At 32.8% G+C, this 14,861-nt stretch overlaps 2 protein-coding genes across 3 annotated transcripts in view; one reads left to right on the top strand and one right to left on the bottom strand.

Moving 5' to 3' along the window:
* The window catches only part of fam13c (family with sequence similarity 13 member C), a 26,988-nt gene extending 15,480 nt beyond the window's left edge, over positions 1-11,508 (top strand). The window contains exons 9-10 of the mRNA XM_077612747.1: positions 9,718-9,819; positions 10,500-11,508. Of these exons, the coding sequence (XP_077468873.1) occupies positions 9,718-9,819; positions 10,500-10,644 (247 nt within the window). The 3' untranslated portion in view covers positions 10,645-11,508. The remainder of the gene's footprint in view (positions 1-9,717; positions 9,820-10,499) is intronic.
* The window catches only part of phyhiplb (phytanoyl-CoA 2-hydroxylase interacting protein-like b), an 18,791-nt gene continuing 13,799 nt past the window's right edge, over positions 9,870-14,861 (bottom strand). For both annotated transcript variants that reach the window (XM_077612750.1, XM_077612749.1), the window contains one exon: positions 9,870-13,512. In XM_077612750.1, coding sequence (XP_077468876.1) covers positions 12,969-13,512 — 544 coding nt within the window. In that variant the 3' untranslated portion in view covers positions 9,870-12,968. The remainder of the gene's footprint in view (positions 13,513-14,861) is intronic.

Here is a 14,861-nt window from a genome sequence, read left to right as displayed (position 1 = left end):
ATTTTTCGTGAAAAAACGACATAGTATATTAAGGCTTTTTTCGTGAAAAAACGACATAGTATAGTAAGGCTTTTTTTCTTAAAAAACGACATAGTATAGTAAGGCTTTTTTCGTGAAAAAACAACATAGTATAGTAAGGCTATTTTTCGTGAAAAAACGGCATAGTATAGTAAGGCTATTTTTCGTGAAAAAACGACATAGTATAGTAAGGCTTTTTTTCTTAAAAAACGGCATAGTATAGTAAGGCTTTTTTCGTGAAAAAACGACATAGTATAGTAAGGCTTTTTTTCTTAAAAAACGGAATAGTATAGTAAGGCTATTTTTCGTGAAAAAACGACATAGTATAGTAAGGCTTTTTTTCTTAAAAAACGGCATAGAATGGTAAGGCTTCTTTCGTGAAAAAACGACATAGTATAGTAAGGCTTTTTTTCTTAAAAAACGACATAGTATAGTAAGGCTTTTTTCGTGAAAAAACGACATAGTATAGTAAGGCTATTTTTCGTGAAAAAACGGCATAGTATAGTAAGGCTTTTTTCGTGAAAAAACGACATAGTATAGTAAGGCTTTTTTTCTTAAAAAACGACATAGTATAGTAAGGCTTTTTTCGTGAAAAAACGACATAGTATAGTAAGGCTTTTTTTCTTAAAAAACGACATAGTATAGTAAGGCTTTTTTCGTGAAAAAAACGACATAGTATAGTAAGGCTTTTTTTCTTAAAAAACGGCATAGTATAGTAAGGCTTTTTTCGTGAAAAAACGACATAGTATAGTAAGGCTTTTTTCGTGAAAAAAACGACATAGTATAGTAAGGCTTTTTTTCTTAAAAAAACGACATAAGGCTTTTTTTCTTAAAAAACGACATAGTATAGTAAGGCTTTTTTCGTGAAAAAACGACAAAGTATAGTAAGGCTTTTTTTCTTAAAAAACGGCATAGTATAGTAAGGCTATTTTTCGTGAAAAAACGACATAGTATAGTAAGGCTTTTTTCGTGAAAAAACGACATAGTATAGTAAGGCTTTTTTTCTTAAAAAACGACATAGTATAGTAAGGCTTTTTTCGTGAAAAAAACGACATAGTATAGTAAGGCTTTTTTCGTGAAAAAACGGCATAGTATAGTAAGGCTATTTTTCGTGAAAAAACGACATAGTATAGTAAGGCTTTTTTTCTTAAAAAACGGCATAGTATAGTAAGGCTATTTTTCGTGAAAAAACGACATAGTATAGTAAGGCTTTTTTCGTGAAAAAACGACATAGTATAGTAAGGCTTTTTTTCTTAAAAAACGACATAGTATAGTAAGGCTTTTTTCGTGAAAAAACGACATATTATAGTAAGGCTTTTTTTCTTAAAAACAACATAGTATAGTAAGGCTTTTTTCGTGAAAAAACGACATAGTATAGTAAGGCTTTTTTTCTTAAAAAACGACATAGTATAGTAAGGCTTTTTTCGTGAAAAAACGACATAGTATAGTTAAGGCTTTTTTCATGAAAAAACGACATAAGGCTTTTTTTCTTAAAAAACGACATAGTATAGTAAGGCTTTTTTCGTGAAAAAACGACATAGTATAGGAAGGCTTTTTTCGTGAAAAAACGACATAGTATAGTAAGGCTTTTTTCGTGAAAAAAACGACATAGTATAGTAAGGCTTTTTTCGTGAAAAAACGACATAGTATAGTAAGGCTATTTTTCGTGAAAAAACGGCATAGTATAGTAAGGCTATTTTTCGTGAAAAAACGACATAGTATAGTAAGGCTTTTTTTCTTAAAAAACGGCATAGTATAGTAAGGCTATTTTTCGTGAAAAAACGACATAGTATAGTAAGGCTTTTTTCGTGAAAAAACGACATAGTATAGTAAGGCTTTTTTTCTTAAAAAACGACATAGTATAGTAAGGCTTTTTTCGTGAAAAAACGACATAGTATAGTTAAGGCTTTTTTCATGAAAAAACGACATAAGGCTTTTTTTCTTAAAAAACGACATAGTATAGTAAGGCTTTTTTCGTGAAAAAACGACATAGTATAGTAAGGCTTTTTTTCTTAAAAAACGACATAGTATAGTAAGGCTTTTTTCGTGAAAAAAACGACATAGTATAGTAAGGCTTTTTTCGTGAAAAAACGACATAGTATAGTAAGGCTATTTTTCGTGAAAAAACGGCATAGTATAGTAAGGCTATTTTTCGTGAAAAAACGACATAGTATAGTAAGGCTTTTTTTCTTAAAAAACGGCATAGTATAGTAAGGCTATTTTTCGTGAAAAAACGACATAGTATAGTAAGGCTTTTTTCGTGAAAAAACGACATAGTATAGTAAGGCTTTTTTTCTTAAAAAACGACATAGTATAGTAAGGCTTTTTTCGTGAAAAAACGACATAGTATAGTTAAGGCTTTTTTCATGAAAAAACGACATAAGGCTTTTTTTCTTAAAAAACGACATAGTATAGTGAGGCTTTTTTCGTGAAAAAACGACAAAGTATAGTAAGGCTTTTTTTCTTAAAAAACGGCATAGTATAGTAAGGCTTTTTTCGTGAAAAAACGACATAGTATAGTAAGGCTTTTTTTTCTTAAAAAACGACATAGTATAGTAAGGCTTTTTTTCTTAAAAAACGACATAGTATAGTAAGGCTTTTTTCGTGAAAAAACGACATAGTATAGTAAGGCTTTTTTTCTTAAAAAACGGCATAGTATAGTAAGGCTATTTTTCGTGAAAAAACGACATAGTATAGTAAGGCTTTTTTCGTGAAAAAACGACATAGTATAGTAAGGCTTTTTTTCTTAAAAAACGACATAGTATAGTAAGGCTTTTTTTCGTGAAAAAACGACATAGTATAGTAAGGCTTTTTTTCTTAAAAAACGACATAGTAGAGTAAGGCTTTTTTCGTGAAAAAACGACATAGTATAGTAAGGCTTTTTTCGTGAAAAAACGACATAGTATAGTAAGGCTTTTTTCGTGAAAAAACGACATAGTATAGTAAGGCTTTTTTCGTGAAAAAACGACATAGTATAGTAAGGCTTTTTTTCTTAAAAAACGACATAGTATAGTAAGGCTTTTTTTCTTAAAAAACGACATAGTATAGTAAGGCTTTTTTCGTGAAAAAACGACATAGTATAGTAAGGCTTTTTTTCTTAAAAAACGGCATAGTATAGTAAGGCTATTTTTCGTGAAAAAACGACATAGTATAGTAAGGCTTTTTTCGTGATAAAACGACATAGTATAGTAAGGCTTTTTTTCTTAAAAAACGACATAGTATAGTAAGGCTTTTTTCGTGAAAAAACGACATAGTATAGTAAGGCTTTTTTCGTGAAAAAAACGGCATAGTATAGTAAGGCTTTTTTCGTGAAAAAACGACATAGTATAGTAAGGCTTTTTTTCTTAAAAACGGCATAGTATAGTAAGGCTTTTTTCGTGAAAAAACGACATAGTATAGTAAGACTTTTTTTCTTAAAAAACGGCATAGTATAGTAAGGCTATTTTTCTTGAAAAAACGACATAGTATAGTAAGGCTTTTTTCGTGATAAAACGACATAGTATAGTAAGGCTTTTTTTCTTAAAAAACGACATAGTATAGTAAGGCTTTTTTCGTGAAAAAACGACATAGTATAGTAAGGCTTTTTTCGTGAAAAAACGACATAGTATAGTAAGGCTTTTTTTCTTAAAAAACGACATAGTATAGTAAGGCTTTTTTCGTGAAAAAACGACATAGTATAGTAAGGCTTTTTTTCTTAAAAAACGGCATAGTATAGTAAGGCTTCTTTCGTGAAAAAACGACATAGCATAGTAAGGCTTTTTTTCTTAAAAAGAACGGCATAGTATAGTAAGGCTATTTTTCGTGAAAAAACGACATAGTATAGTAAGGCTTTTTTTCTTAAAAAACGGCATAGAATAGTAAGGCTTCTTCCGTGAAAAAACGACATAGTATAGTAAGGCTTTTTTTCTTAAAAAACGACATAGTATAGTAAGGCTTTTTTCGTGAAAAAACGACACAGTATAGTTAAGGCTTTTTTCGTGAAAAAACGACAAAGTATAGTAAGGCTTTTTTTCTTAAAAAACGGCATAGTATAGTAAGTCTATTTTTCGTGAAAAAACGACATATTATAGTAAGGCTTTTTTCGTGAAAAAACGACATAGTATAGTAAGGCTTTTTTTCTTAAAAAACGACATAGTATAGTAAGGCTTTTTTCGTGAAAAAAAACGACATAGTATAGTAAGGCTTTTTTCGTGAAAAAACGACATAGTATAGTAAGGCTATTTTTCGTGAAAAAACGGCATAGTATAGTAAGGCTATTTTTCGTGAAAAAACGACATAGTATAGTAAGGCTTTTTTTCTTAAAAAACGGCATAGTATAGTAAGGCTATTTTTCGTGAAAAAACGACATAGTATAGTAAGGCTTTTTTCGTGAAAAAACGACATAGTATAGTAAGGCTTTTTTTCTTAAAAAACGACATAGTATAGTAAGGCTTTTTTCGTGAAAAAACAACATAGTATAGTAAGGCTATTTTTCGTGAAAAAACGGCATAGTATAGTAAGGCTATTTTTCGTGAAAAAACGACATAGTATAGTAAGGCTTTTTTTCTTAAAAAACGGCATAGTATAGTAAGGCTTTTTTCGTGAAAAAACGACATAGTATAGTAAGGCTTTTTTTCTTAAAAAACGGCATAGTATAGTAAGGCTATTTTTCGTGAAAAAACTACATAGGCTTTTTTTCTTAAAAAACGGCATAGAATGGTATTCTTTCGTGAAAAAACGACATAGTATAGTAAGGCTTTTTTTCTTAAAAAACGACATAGTATAGTAAGGCTTTTTTCGTGAAAAAACGACATAGTATAGTAAGGCTATTTTTCGTGAAAAAACGGCATAGTATAGTAAGGCTTTTTTCGTGAAAAAACGACATAGTATAGTAAGGCTTTTTTTCTTAAAAAACGACATAGTATAGTAAGGCTTTTTTCGTGAAAAAACGACATAGTATAGTAAGGCTTTTTTTCTTAAAAAACGACATAGTATAGTAAGGCTTTTTTCGTGAAAAAACGACATAGTATAGTAAGGCTTTTTTTCTTAAAAAACGGCATAGTATAGTAAGGCTATTTTTCGTGAAAAAAACGACATAGTATAGTAAGGCTTTTTTCGTGAAAAAACGACATAGTATAGTAAGGCTTTTTTTCTTAAAAAACGACATAGTATAGTAAGGCTTTTTTCGTGAAAAAACGACATAGTATAGTAAGGCTTTTTTTCTTAAAAAACGACATAGTATAGTAAGGCTTTTTTCGTGAAAAAACGACAAAGTATAGTAAGGCTTTTTTTCTTAAAAAACGGCATAGTATAGTAAGGCTATTTTTCGTGAAAAAACGACATAGTATAGTAAGGCTTTTTTCGTGAAAAAACGACATAGTATAGTAAGGCTTTTTTTCTTAAAAAACGACATAGTATAGTAAGGCTTTTTTCGTGAAAAAAACGACATAGTATAGTAAGGCTTTTTTCGTGAAAAAACGACATAGTATAGTAAGGCTATTTTTCGTGAAAAAACGGCATAGTATAGTAAGGCTATTTTTCGTGAAAAAACGACAAAGTATAGTAAGGCTTTTTTTCTTAAAAAACGGCATAGTATAGTAAGGCTATTTTTCGTGAAAAAACGACATAGTATAGTAAGGCTTTTTTCGTGAAAAAACGACATAGTATAGTAAGGCTTTTTTTCTTAAAAAACGACATAGTATAGTAAGGCTTTTTTCGTGAAAAAACGACATAGTATAGTAAGGCTTTTTTTCTTAAAAAACGGCATAGTATAGTAAGGCTTCTTTCGTGAAAAAACGACATAGCATAGTAAGGCTTTTTTTCTTAAAAAGAACGGCATAGTATAGTAAGGCTATTTTTCGTGAAAAAACGACATAGTATAGTAAGGCTTTTTTTCTTAAAAAACGGCATAGAATAGTAAGGCTTCTTTCGTGAAAAAACGACATAGTATAGTAAGGCTTTTTTTCTTAAAAAACGACATAGTATAGTAAGGCTTTTTTCGTGAAAAAACGACACAGTATAGTTAAGGCTTTTTTCGTGAAAAAACGACAAAGTATAGTAAGGCTTTTTTTCTTAAAAAACGGCATAGTATAGTAAGTCTATTTTTCGTGAAAAAACGACATATTATAGTAAGGCTTTTTTCGTGAAAAAACGACATAGTATAGTAAGGCTTTTTTTCTTAAAAAACGACATAGTATAGTAAGGCTTTTTTCGTGAAAAAAAACGACATAGTATAGTAAGGCTTTTTTCGTGAAAAAACGACATAGTATAGTAAGGCTATTTTTCGTGAAAAAACGGCATAGTATAGTAAGGCTATTTTTCGTGAAAAAACGACATAGTATAGTAAGGCTTTTTTTCTTAAAAAACGGCATAGTATAGTAAGGCTATTTTTCGTGAAAAAACGACATAGTATAGTAAGGCTTTTTTCGTGAAAAAACGACATAGTATAGTAAGGCTTTTTTTCTTAAAAAACGACATAGTATAGTAAGGCTTTTTTCGTGAAAAAACAACATAGTATAGTAAGGCTATTTTTCGTGAAAAAACGGCATAGTATAGTAAGGCTATTTTTCGTGAAAAAACGACATAGTATAGTAAGGCTTTTTTTCTTAAAAAACGGCATAGTATAGTAAGGCTTTTTTCATGAAAAAACGACATAGTATAGTAAGGCTTTTTTTCTTAAAAAACGGCATAGTATAGTAAGGCTATTTTTCGTGAAAAAACGACATAGGCTTTTTTTCTTAAAAAACGGCATAGAATGGTATTCTTTCGTGAAAAAACGACATAGTATAGTAAGGCTTTTTTTCTTAAAAAACGACATAGTATAGTAAGGCTTTTTTCGTGAAAAAACGACATAGTATAGTAAGGCTATTTTTCGTGAAAAAAACGACATAGTATAGTAAGGCTTTTTTCGTGAAAAAACGACATAGTATAGTAAGGCTTTTTTTCTTAAAAAACGACATAGTATAGTAAGGCTTTTTTCGTGAAAAAACGACATAGTATAGTAAGGCTTTTTTTCTTAAAAAACGACATAAGGCTTTTTTTCTTAAAAAACGACATAGTATAGTAAGGCTTTTTTCGTGAAAAAACGACAAAGTATAGTAAGGCTTTTTTTCTTAAAAAACGGCATAGTATAGTAAGGCTATTTTTCGTGAAAAAACGACATAGTATAGTAAGGCTTTTTTCGTGAAAAAACGACATAGTATAGTAAGGCTTTTTTTCTTAAAAAACGACATAGTATAGTAAGGCTTTTTTCGTGAAAAAAACGACATAGTATAGTAAGGCTTTTTTCGTGAAAAAACGACATAGTATAGTAAGGCTATTTTTCGTGAAAAAACGGCATAGTATAGTAAGGCTATTTTTCGTGAAAAAACGACAAAGTATAGTGAGGCTTTTTTTCTTAAAAAACGGCATAGTATAGTAAGGCTTTTTTCGTGAAAAAACGACATAGTATAGTAAGGCTTTTTTTCTTAAAAAACGGCATAGTATAGTAAGGCTATTTTTCGTGAAAAAACGACATAGTATAGTAAGGCTTTTTTCGTGAAAAAACGACATAGTATAGTAAGGCTTTTTTTCTTAAAAACAACATAGTATAGTAAGGCTTTTTTCGTGAAAAAACGACATAGTATAGTAAGGCTTTTTTTCTTAAAAAACGACATAGTATAGTAAGGCTTTTTTCGTGAAAAAACGACATAGTATAGTTAAGGCTTTTTTCATGAAAAAACGACATAAGGCTTTTTTTCTTAAAAAACGACATAGTATAGTGAGGCTTTTTTCGTGAAAAAACGACAAAGTATAGTAAGGCTTTTTTTCTTAAAAAACGGCATAGTATAGTAAGGCTTTTTTCGTGAAAAAACGACATAGTATAGTAAGGCTTTTTTTCTTAAAAAACGACATAGTATAGTAAGGCTTTTTTTCTTAAAAAACGACATAGTATAGTAAGGCTTTTTTCGTGAAAAAACGACATAGTATAGTAAGGCTTTTTTCGTGAAAAAACGACATAGTATAGTAAGGCTTTTTTTCTTAAAAAAACGACATAGTATAGTAAGGCTTTTTTCGTGAAGAAACGACATAGTATAGTAAGGCTTTTTTTCTTAAAAAACGACATAGTAGAGTAAGGCTTTTTTCGTGAAAAAACGACATAGTATAGTAAGGTTTTTTTCGTGAAAAAAACGGCATAGTATAGTAAGGCTTTTTTCGTGAAAAAACGACATAGTATAGTAAGGCTTTTTTTTCTTAAAAAACGGCATAGTATAGTAAGGCTTTTTTCGTGAAAAAACGACATAGTATAGTAAGGCTTTTTTTCTTAAAAAACGGCATAGTATAGTAAGGCTATTTTTCGTGAAAAAACGACATAGTATAGTAAGGCTTTTTTTCTTAAAAAACGGCATAGAATAGTAAGGCTTCTTTCGTGAAAAAACGACATAGTATAGTAAGGCTTTTTTTGTGAAAAAACGACATAGTATAGTAAGGCTTTTTTTCTTAAAAAACGGCATAGTATAATAAGGCTATTTTTCGTGAAAAAACGACAAAGTATAGTAAGGCTTTTTTCGTGAAAAACGACATAGTATTGTAAGGCTATTTTTCGTGAAAAAACGACATAGTATAGTAAGGCTTTTTTTCTTAAAAAACGGCATAGTATAGTAAGTCTATTTTTCGTGAAAAAACGACATAGTATAGTAAGGCTTTTTTTCGTAAAAAACTACATAGTATAGAAAGGCTTTTTTTTCGAAAAAAAACTACATAGTATAGTAAGGCTTTTTTTCGTAAAAAACGACATAGTATAGTATGGCTTTTTTTCTAAAAAAACGACATAGTATAGTATGGCTTTTTTTTTCGTAAACGACATAATATAGTAAGGCTTTTTTTTCGTAAAAAACGACATAGTATAGTATGGCTTTTTTTTCTTTAAAAAAACGACATATTATAGTAAGGCTTTTTTCGTAAAAAACGACATAGTATAGTAAGGCTTTTTTCGTAAAAAACGACATAGTATAGTAAGGCTTTTTTTCTTAAAAAATCACATAGTATAGTAAGGCTTTTTTCATAAAAAACGACATAGTATAGTAAGGCTTTTTTCGTAAAAAAACGACATAGTATAGTGAGGCTTCTTTTGTAAAAAAAACGACATAGTATAGTAAGGCTTTTTTGTAAAAAAACGACATAGTATAGTGAGGCTTCTTTTGTAAAAAAAACGACATAGTATAGTAAGGCTTTTTTGTAAAAAAAAAAACGACATAGTATAGTAAGGCTTTTTTTTCGTAAAAAACGACATAGTATAGTAAGGCTTTTTTCGTAAAAAATGACATTGTATAGTCAGGCTTTTTTTGTACAAAACGACATTGTATAGTAAGGCTTTTTTCGTAAAAAACGACTTAGTATAGTAAGGCTTTTTTTCGTAAAAAAAAATACATTGTATAGTAAGGCTTTTTTCGTAAAAAAACGACATAGTATGGTAAGGCTTTTTTCGTTAAAAAAACGACATGGTATAGTAAGGCTTTTTTTCATAAAAAAACGACATAGTATAGTGAGGCTTTTTTTTGTAAAAAAAAAAAAAAAACATAGTATAGTAAGGCATTTTTCTTAGAAAAAATAACCATGTATAGTAAGGCTATTTTTAGTTTAAAAAAACATGTACAGTAAGGCTGTTTCTTTTAGCCTTGGCGGTGATGCTTGGCCAGCATTACACGTTTGCCACAATGACATATATTTTTTACACCGCAGATCGGAATTACTGGATCACCTGCGAATCACTCGTTTAGAAAAACGACGTCTCCACCGAGCGCTGCACGAGTTTGAGGACCTTTTCTACACTCTGAGTGGCAGGTATACACACACACAAACACATGCGCACACAGACAGAAAATACATCAAAACACAGCTCGATTTACTTTTATTCCATCTTCAAACAAACTCAGGAGTGTTTGGTTCAATCAATGAATGGTGAGAAAACAACATACATGTCCAAAAAAACATACTAAAACACAGTGTACCTCGACTTTTGTTAACACACAAAACTTGGATGGAATAAATGTCCCTTTCGGCCTACTTCCAAAACTTTAACAGTCCAGCATAACAAGGAAAACAGCAAACAAAAATATAACATTTGTTTTGAATATGGAGCTTAGGAAAGAGGAAAACTGTACACAGTGTTTTGCCTTTGACACATTCGGCCTAAATACAGTCATTTTTGTTATTCGGATGACCGTATTTTGCGGACTATAAGTCGCACTAACCAAAGAATCGCACAAGGAAAGGAAAAGTGTTTTTTTTTTAAATAAATGATAAAAAAACATGTAGTATCAGTAAAATGGAAACAAAATAGTTTTTGGACCACTTCAGCCTAAAAAACACAAAAATACTCACACTCGAGTCGCAGTCTTGACTGAAAGACCAAAAAAAGTGTGACCCATAGTCCTGAAAATACGGTAGAATAGAGCGTAAGGCAACAAAGGGGACATGGACGGCCGGAGAGAGACGCAAGCTAACTTTTACTCCCGCCGCAGGGTCTGTCAGAAGGAGGACCGAGGCCCCATGGCGGAGGAGTACTGCCAGTACAAGAACCTCAAAGCCAAGCTGCGCCTGCTGGAGGCCCTGCTCAGTAAAAAACAGGACGCCAACAAGAGTCCAAAACCTCCGCAAGAAAGATGAGGATGAGGATGAGGACGATTAAGCACTTTACAGGCAGGTCAAGTTATTTTTTTATTCCTAAAAAGCACACCATGTTCAAGCGAGTGTATGTTATGTAGCATATTCTACACGGCGAGTTATGTAAATATTTGTGGAGGCGTGTTATGGCACTTGCTCTTTTTTGTTTGTCTTTAGCGTGGCGTTAGCATTTTTTTTTTGTTTAGTATCTTGGCCAAAAAAAAGCAACAAAATTATTAGGGCCAGGGTGAATAGAAACTGGAAAAAATATGTTAGGAAAGTTGGATTTTTTTTCAAGAAAAAGTCAGTTTTGCATGAGAAAATTAGTCACGTTCGCAATCAAACATTATTTCGGTAAAATGTATTTTTGCAGATGTATGATGTAGTAATTTGCAAAAAACAACACGTCTTATAAAGTTACAAGGAAAAAATTGTTAGACATTAAAAATGTACTTGCGATCAAATTCGAAAGAACATTTTAAGGCAAAAGAAAAAGTTGTAAACAACAACAAAATCCAAACATTAATATTGAAAAAAAATACTATTGACTTTTTCTTGAAAATTTGCTACAAAACGATGAATTCATCATCAAACTTTTCTTGTTCTTCCTCGTCAGTCTTTTGTACCAATCTGGATTTTTGGCCTTTGTTGTGCTATATTGTGCAAATCTTTTTTTTAAACCTCGATTTGATCGTTTTAACGTTCATTTTCCAAAAACGTGACATTTTGCCTTACGACAATTCCTCCTAAATGCTATCAGCGACATGAATCTCTCGTTCTGTGCACTTCCGGTTTATATAATACTCTATATGTACATATGAATGTGTTCATAAAAAATAAATATTTTTTCACATTTACCCCGCCGAACTAACATTTGACTTTTCTTTTCCGCCTATTTACCCACGAACGCACGACAACGACAAAAACTTAGGGAGTTGCCATGGTGACGAGATCCACTCACAGTATAACCATGCTGCAAAAAAAATACTGCATCATGCTTTTTTTTTTTTAAAGTTATCACTTTTATCTGTCACAGTAAACGCTGTTGCATGAGTTTGACTCAAATTTCATTTTTTTTTTGAGTCTTAATAGTTTTAATACCTTTGGTTTAAAGAAATAACAGTTGAGTCAATCCATGCCTTAGTTGGAGGTAGCGAGAAGCGCTAGAACGACAAAAAAAGTTGAAAAATTAAGTTATAAGGAGGAGCAGTAAGTGATAACAAGCCCAAAAAACTAACAGAAAAAAAACAATCGTGAGCAAAATAGCGGACAAAAACTGCGTCAATCAAAATGTGGTATGACATTAGGAAAAGGGAAATTGGAAAAAATGGTAGTTTAATATGAATTATTTGGAAAGTCAGTTTTCTTGTAATAACGCAACCTCTTCTCTTTAAATATGTTTCCCCTTAATATTATTATGATAGCTGTCATTGATCATGTAGAATGTTTACATAAATTGAAAAAAGGAAAAATGTCTGTGTTTGCATTAAGTTAATAAATGTAAAAATGCTCCAAAACCAAAAAGTTGCTTTTTTGCTAAAGTTGCAGCAAAACAACAATTAAGTTAGGAAAGAGAAAATTGTGAAAAAAAGTCTAGAAAAAAAACAGTAATATTACAAGATTGACATCAAATATTTTTAAACTCAATTTAAAAAAAAAACGAAAAAAAGAATACAGCCTTGAGCTCACACTCGTATTTCAACTCATTTCCTTTTGAAATGAATTCAAATTGTATTCTATTATTTGTCCTGGTGTAAACACAAACTCTGTTTTGCATTGTCATAAAATGACTTTACAATTCTATCTAGTAATAATTTGTAAGTGATGTCATCAAGAAGATGCCGGTGAGTATTGTCATTATTATTAGTTATTAATGCTGTCTTTCTACATAGTATATAGATCAAATTATATCATTAGCTTGTCGATGTCATTTTGTTTTGGCTGTTAGAGTTAACCTTGTGAAGTTTTGTTCAAATTGAAAGTACATTTGAGCTTTAAAAAACCTCTTTCTTCCCAGACTAATTTGCGCTCTTAAGTAAGAGGAAAAAAAAATCTTCTCCACGCCAACTCGTACGTCAGGTCAAGCAAAACTCAAGGAGCCACTGTATCACCAAAAAAAATGTTATTACAGAAACATGTCAGCAGAAACGTGTTACCATTTTGGAGCTCAATCATCGACCCTTAACCACATCGTCCAAACCATTTGGATGGCCAACGGCGGCCAGATGACGGACGGACGGTGCTCACCGATTTTTGACGTGTGACGCATACAAGCGCATGCGTTGAGGGTGCCCCTCCCCTCCAAAAGGTCCCCGCCGCTCCCCCCTCTAGCGGCCCACGCTGATGTTGCAGGTCTTACAGCTGGGGTCCTTCTTGGCGTTGACGGTGGACTGACTCATGAGCTGGTGCCCGCTGATCTCGGCCACCGAGCCCAGCGCCAAGTCCACGGGCTCCGTGTAGATCACCTCCAGGATGACGTCCTGGGCGTGGCGGAAGACCAGGGCGCCCCGCTCGCCGTCCTCCCGTTGGCAGGTGAGGAATCGGTTGTCGGCGAGGTCCAAGACCGGCAGCCTCTGCTTGCAAAAGTCGTCCCCCCGGGAGCCCTTGGGCGCCAGCACCAGGATGACGTAATGGTAGGCCGTGTACATGCAGTAGAAGTCCCCGAAGTAGAGGTTGGTGTCGGGGTTGAACAGGGCGTCGGCCGCCACCTCGAAGCGGTAGCGACCGTACGGCGAGTCCTGAGGGGTCTTGCCCGTGTTGAACTCTGTGTTGCAGCTGAAGAAGAGACCCTCCAGCTTGCCGCTGATGGGGGAACCGTGACTGCCGCTGTTGTCCTTCACCGACGGAAGCATCCGGTTGCCTTGCTCCTCCCTGGAAGAAAAATGGAAAAATGGTCCAAACAAGGTAAGCCGATTTTTCTAAAACAATTAAAACGAAAGTGAGCCAGTCTTTGAAAATGGTCGATAGAATGTTAGCATATCTCTCGTGCCAGGATGGCAATTTTTCAAAGACTTTTTCTAGTCCACAATTGGAGTGTAACTCACTATGAATTGATTTGAGGGCCTTCGATTAATTGAATACGATAAGTATACATTTTCAGGTACATTTCACCTTAAGCAGCCAAACTATAGCCCATCGACAATCTGCCCATTTTTTATTGTCCCACACCGGATTAGAAATTATTATTCAAAATGGCCGGCACAAGAAGCTAAAAGTCAGCATACATTCTGTGGCGGTTCCCAATTTTAACACTAGATTTTAAATGCGATCGCACGATGGCTACTCGCAGCTCAAAATGGATCAAATATCTATTTACGTCAACAAGCAAAGTGTCAATACTTACATTTTAAAATTATACATATGTATATAAATCCAACTTATTTTTAGCAGTAGAATTAGATTACGTGCGAGTGTAGGACGAGTTTAAAAGTGAAGCTGTTACGCAGGCAAAGCTGATGATATTTGCCAAGCTAAACAAACTCCATTAAACGAAGCGGCTGTGCAAATTTGCTGCATTCGCCACGCTGCTTTAATGAAATCAGCACGGCCGGCGAGGGAAATTGCTCGTCAAAAACAGACAGAGCAAACATTTCATTATGACAAAGTGCCAGAAACAAAAGCTCGCTTCGATCCGATCCGTCTCCTAAAGCGAGCCGACTTCAATTCCAAAAAGTGATCGATTAATAAAAGCAGGAGCAAAAACGACCCAAGTGATTTGATACACCAGAAAAGAATTGCTTTAATGTGAAAGGAAATCTGACAAATGAAATATCACATAACACATTGTTAAGAATAACTAGTGTCTTCTGCATTGTTTTGTAGCATTTTTGAATGTCCAATCAGCCAACCATGCATGCCTTCGGAATGTGGGAGGAAAATGGAGTCCCTGGAGAAAACCCACACAGGCCCAGAGAGAACATGCAGACTCCACGAAGATGAACTTACCAGATATATGAATATGTATATGTATATGTGTATATGTGTATATGTGTATGTGTATGTGTGTATGTGTATGTGTGTATGTGTGTGTATGTGTATATGTGTATATGTGTGTATATGTGTATATGTATATATATGTATATATATGTGTATATATGTATATATATGTGTATATATATATGTATATATGTGTATATATATGTATATATATACACACACGTACATATATATGTGTGTATATATGTATGTGTATATATATATGCGTATATGTGTATGTATAT

This window comes from Stigmatopora argus, chromosome 11 (genome assembly GCF_051989625.1).
Source record: "Stigmatopora argus isolate UIUO_Sarg chromosome 11, RoL_Sarg_1.0, whole genome shotgun sequence".
Lineage (NCBI taxonomy): Eukaryota > Metazoa > Chordata > Actinopteri > Syngnathiformes > Syngnathidae > Stigmatopora > Stigmatopora argus.
This window is presented reverse-complemented; position numbering and strand designations above follow the sequence as displayed.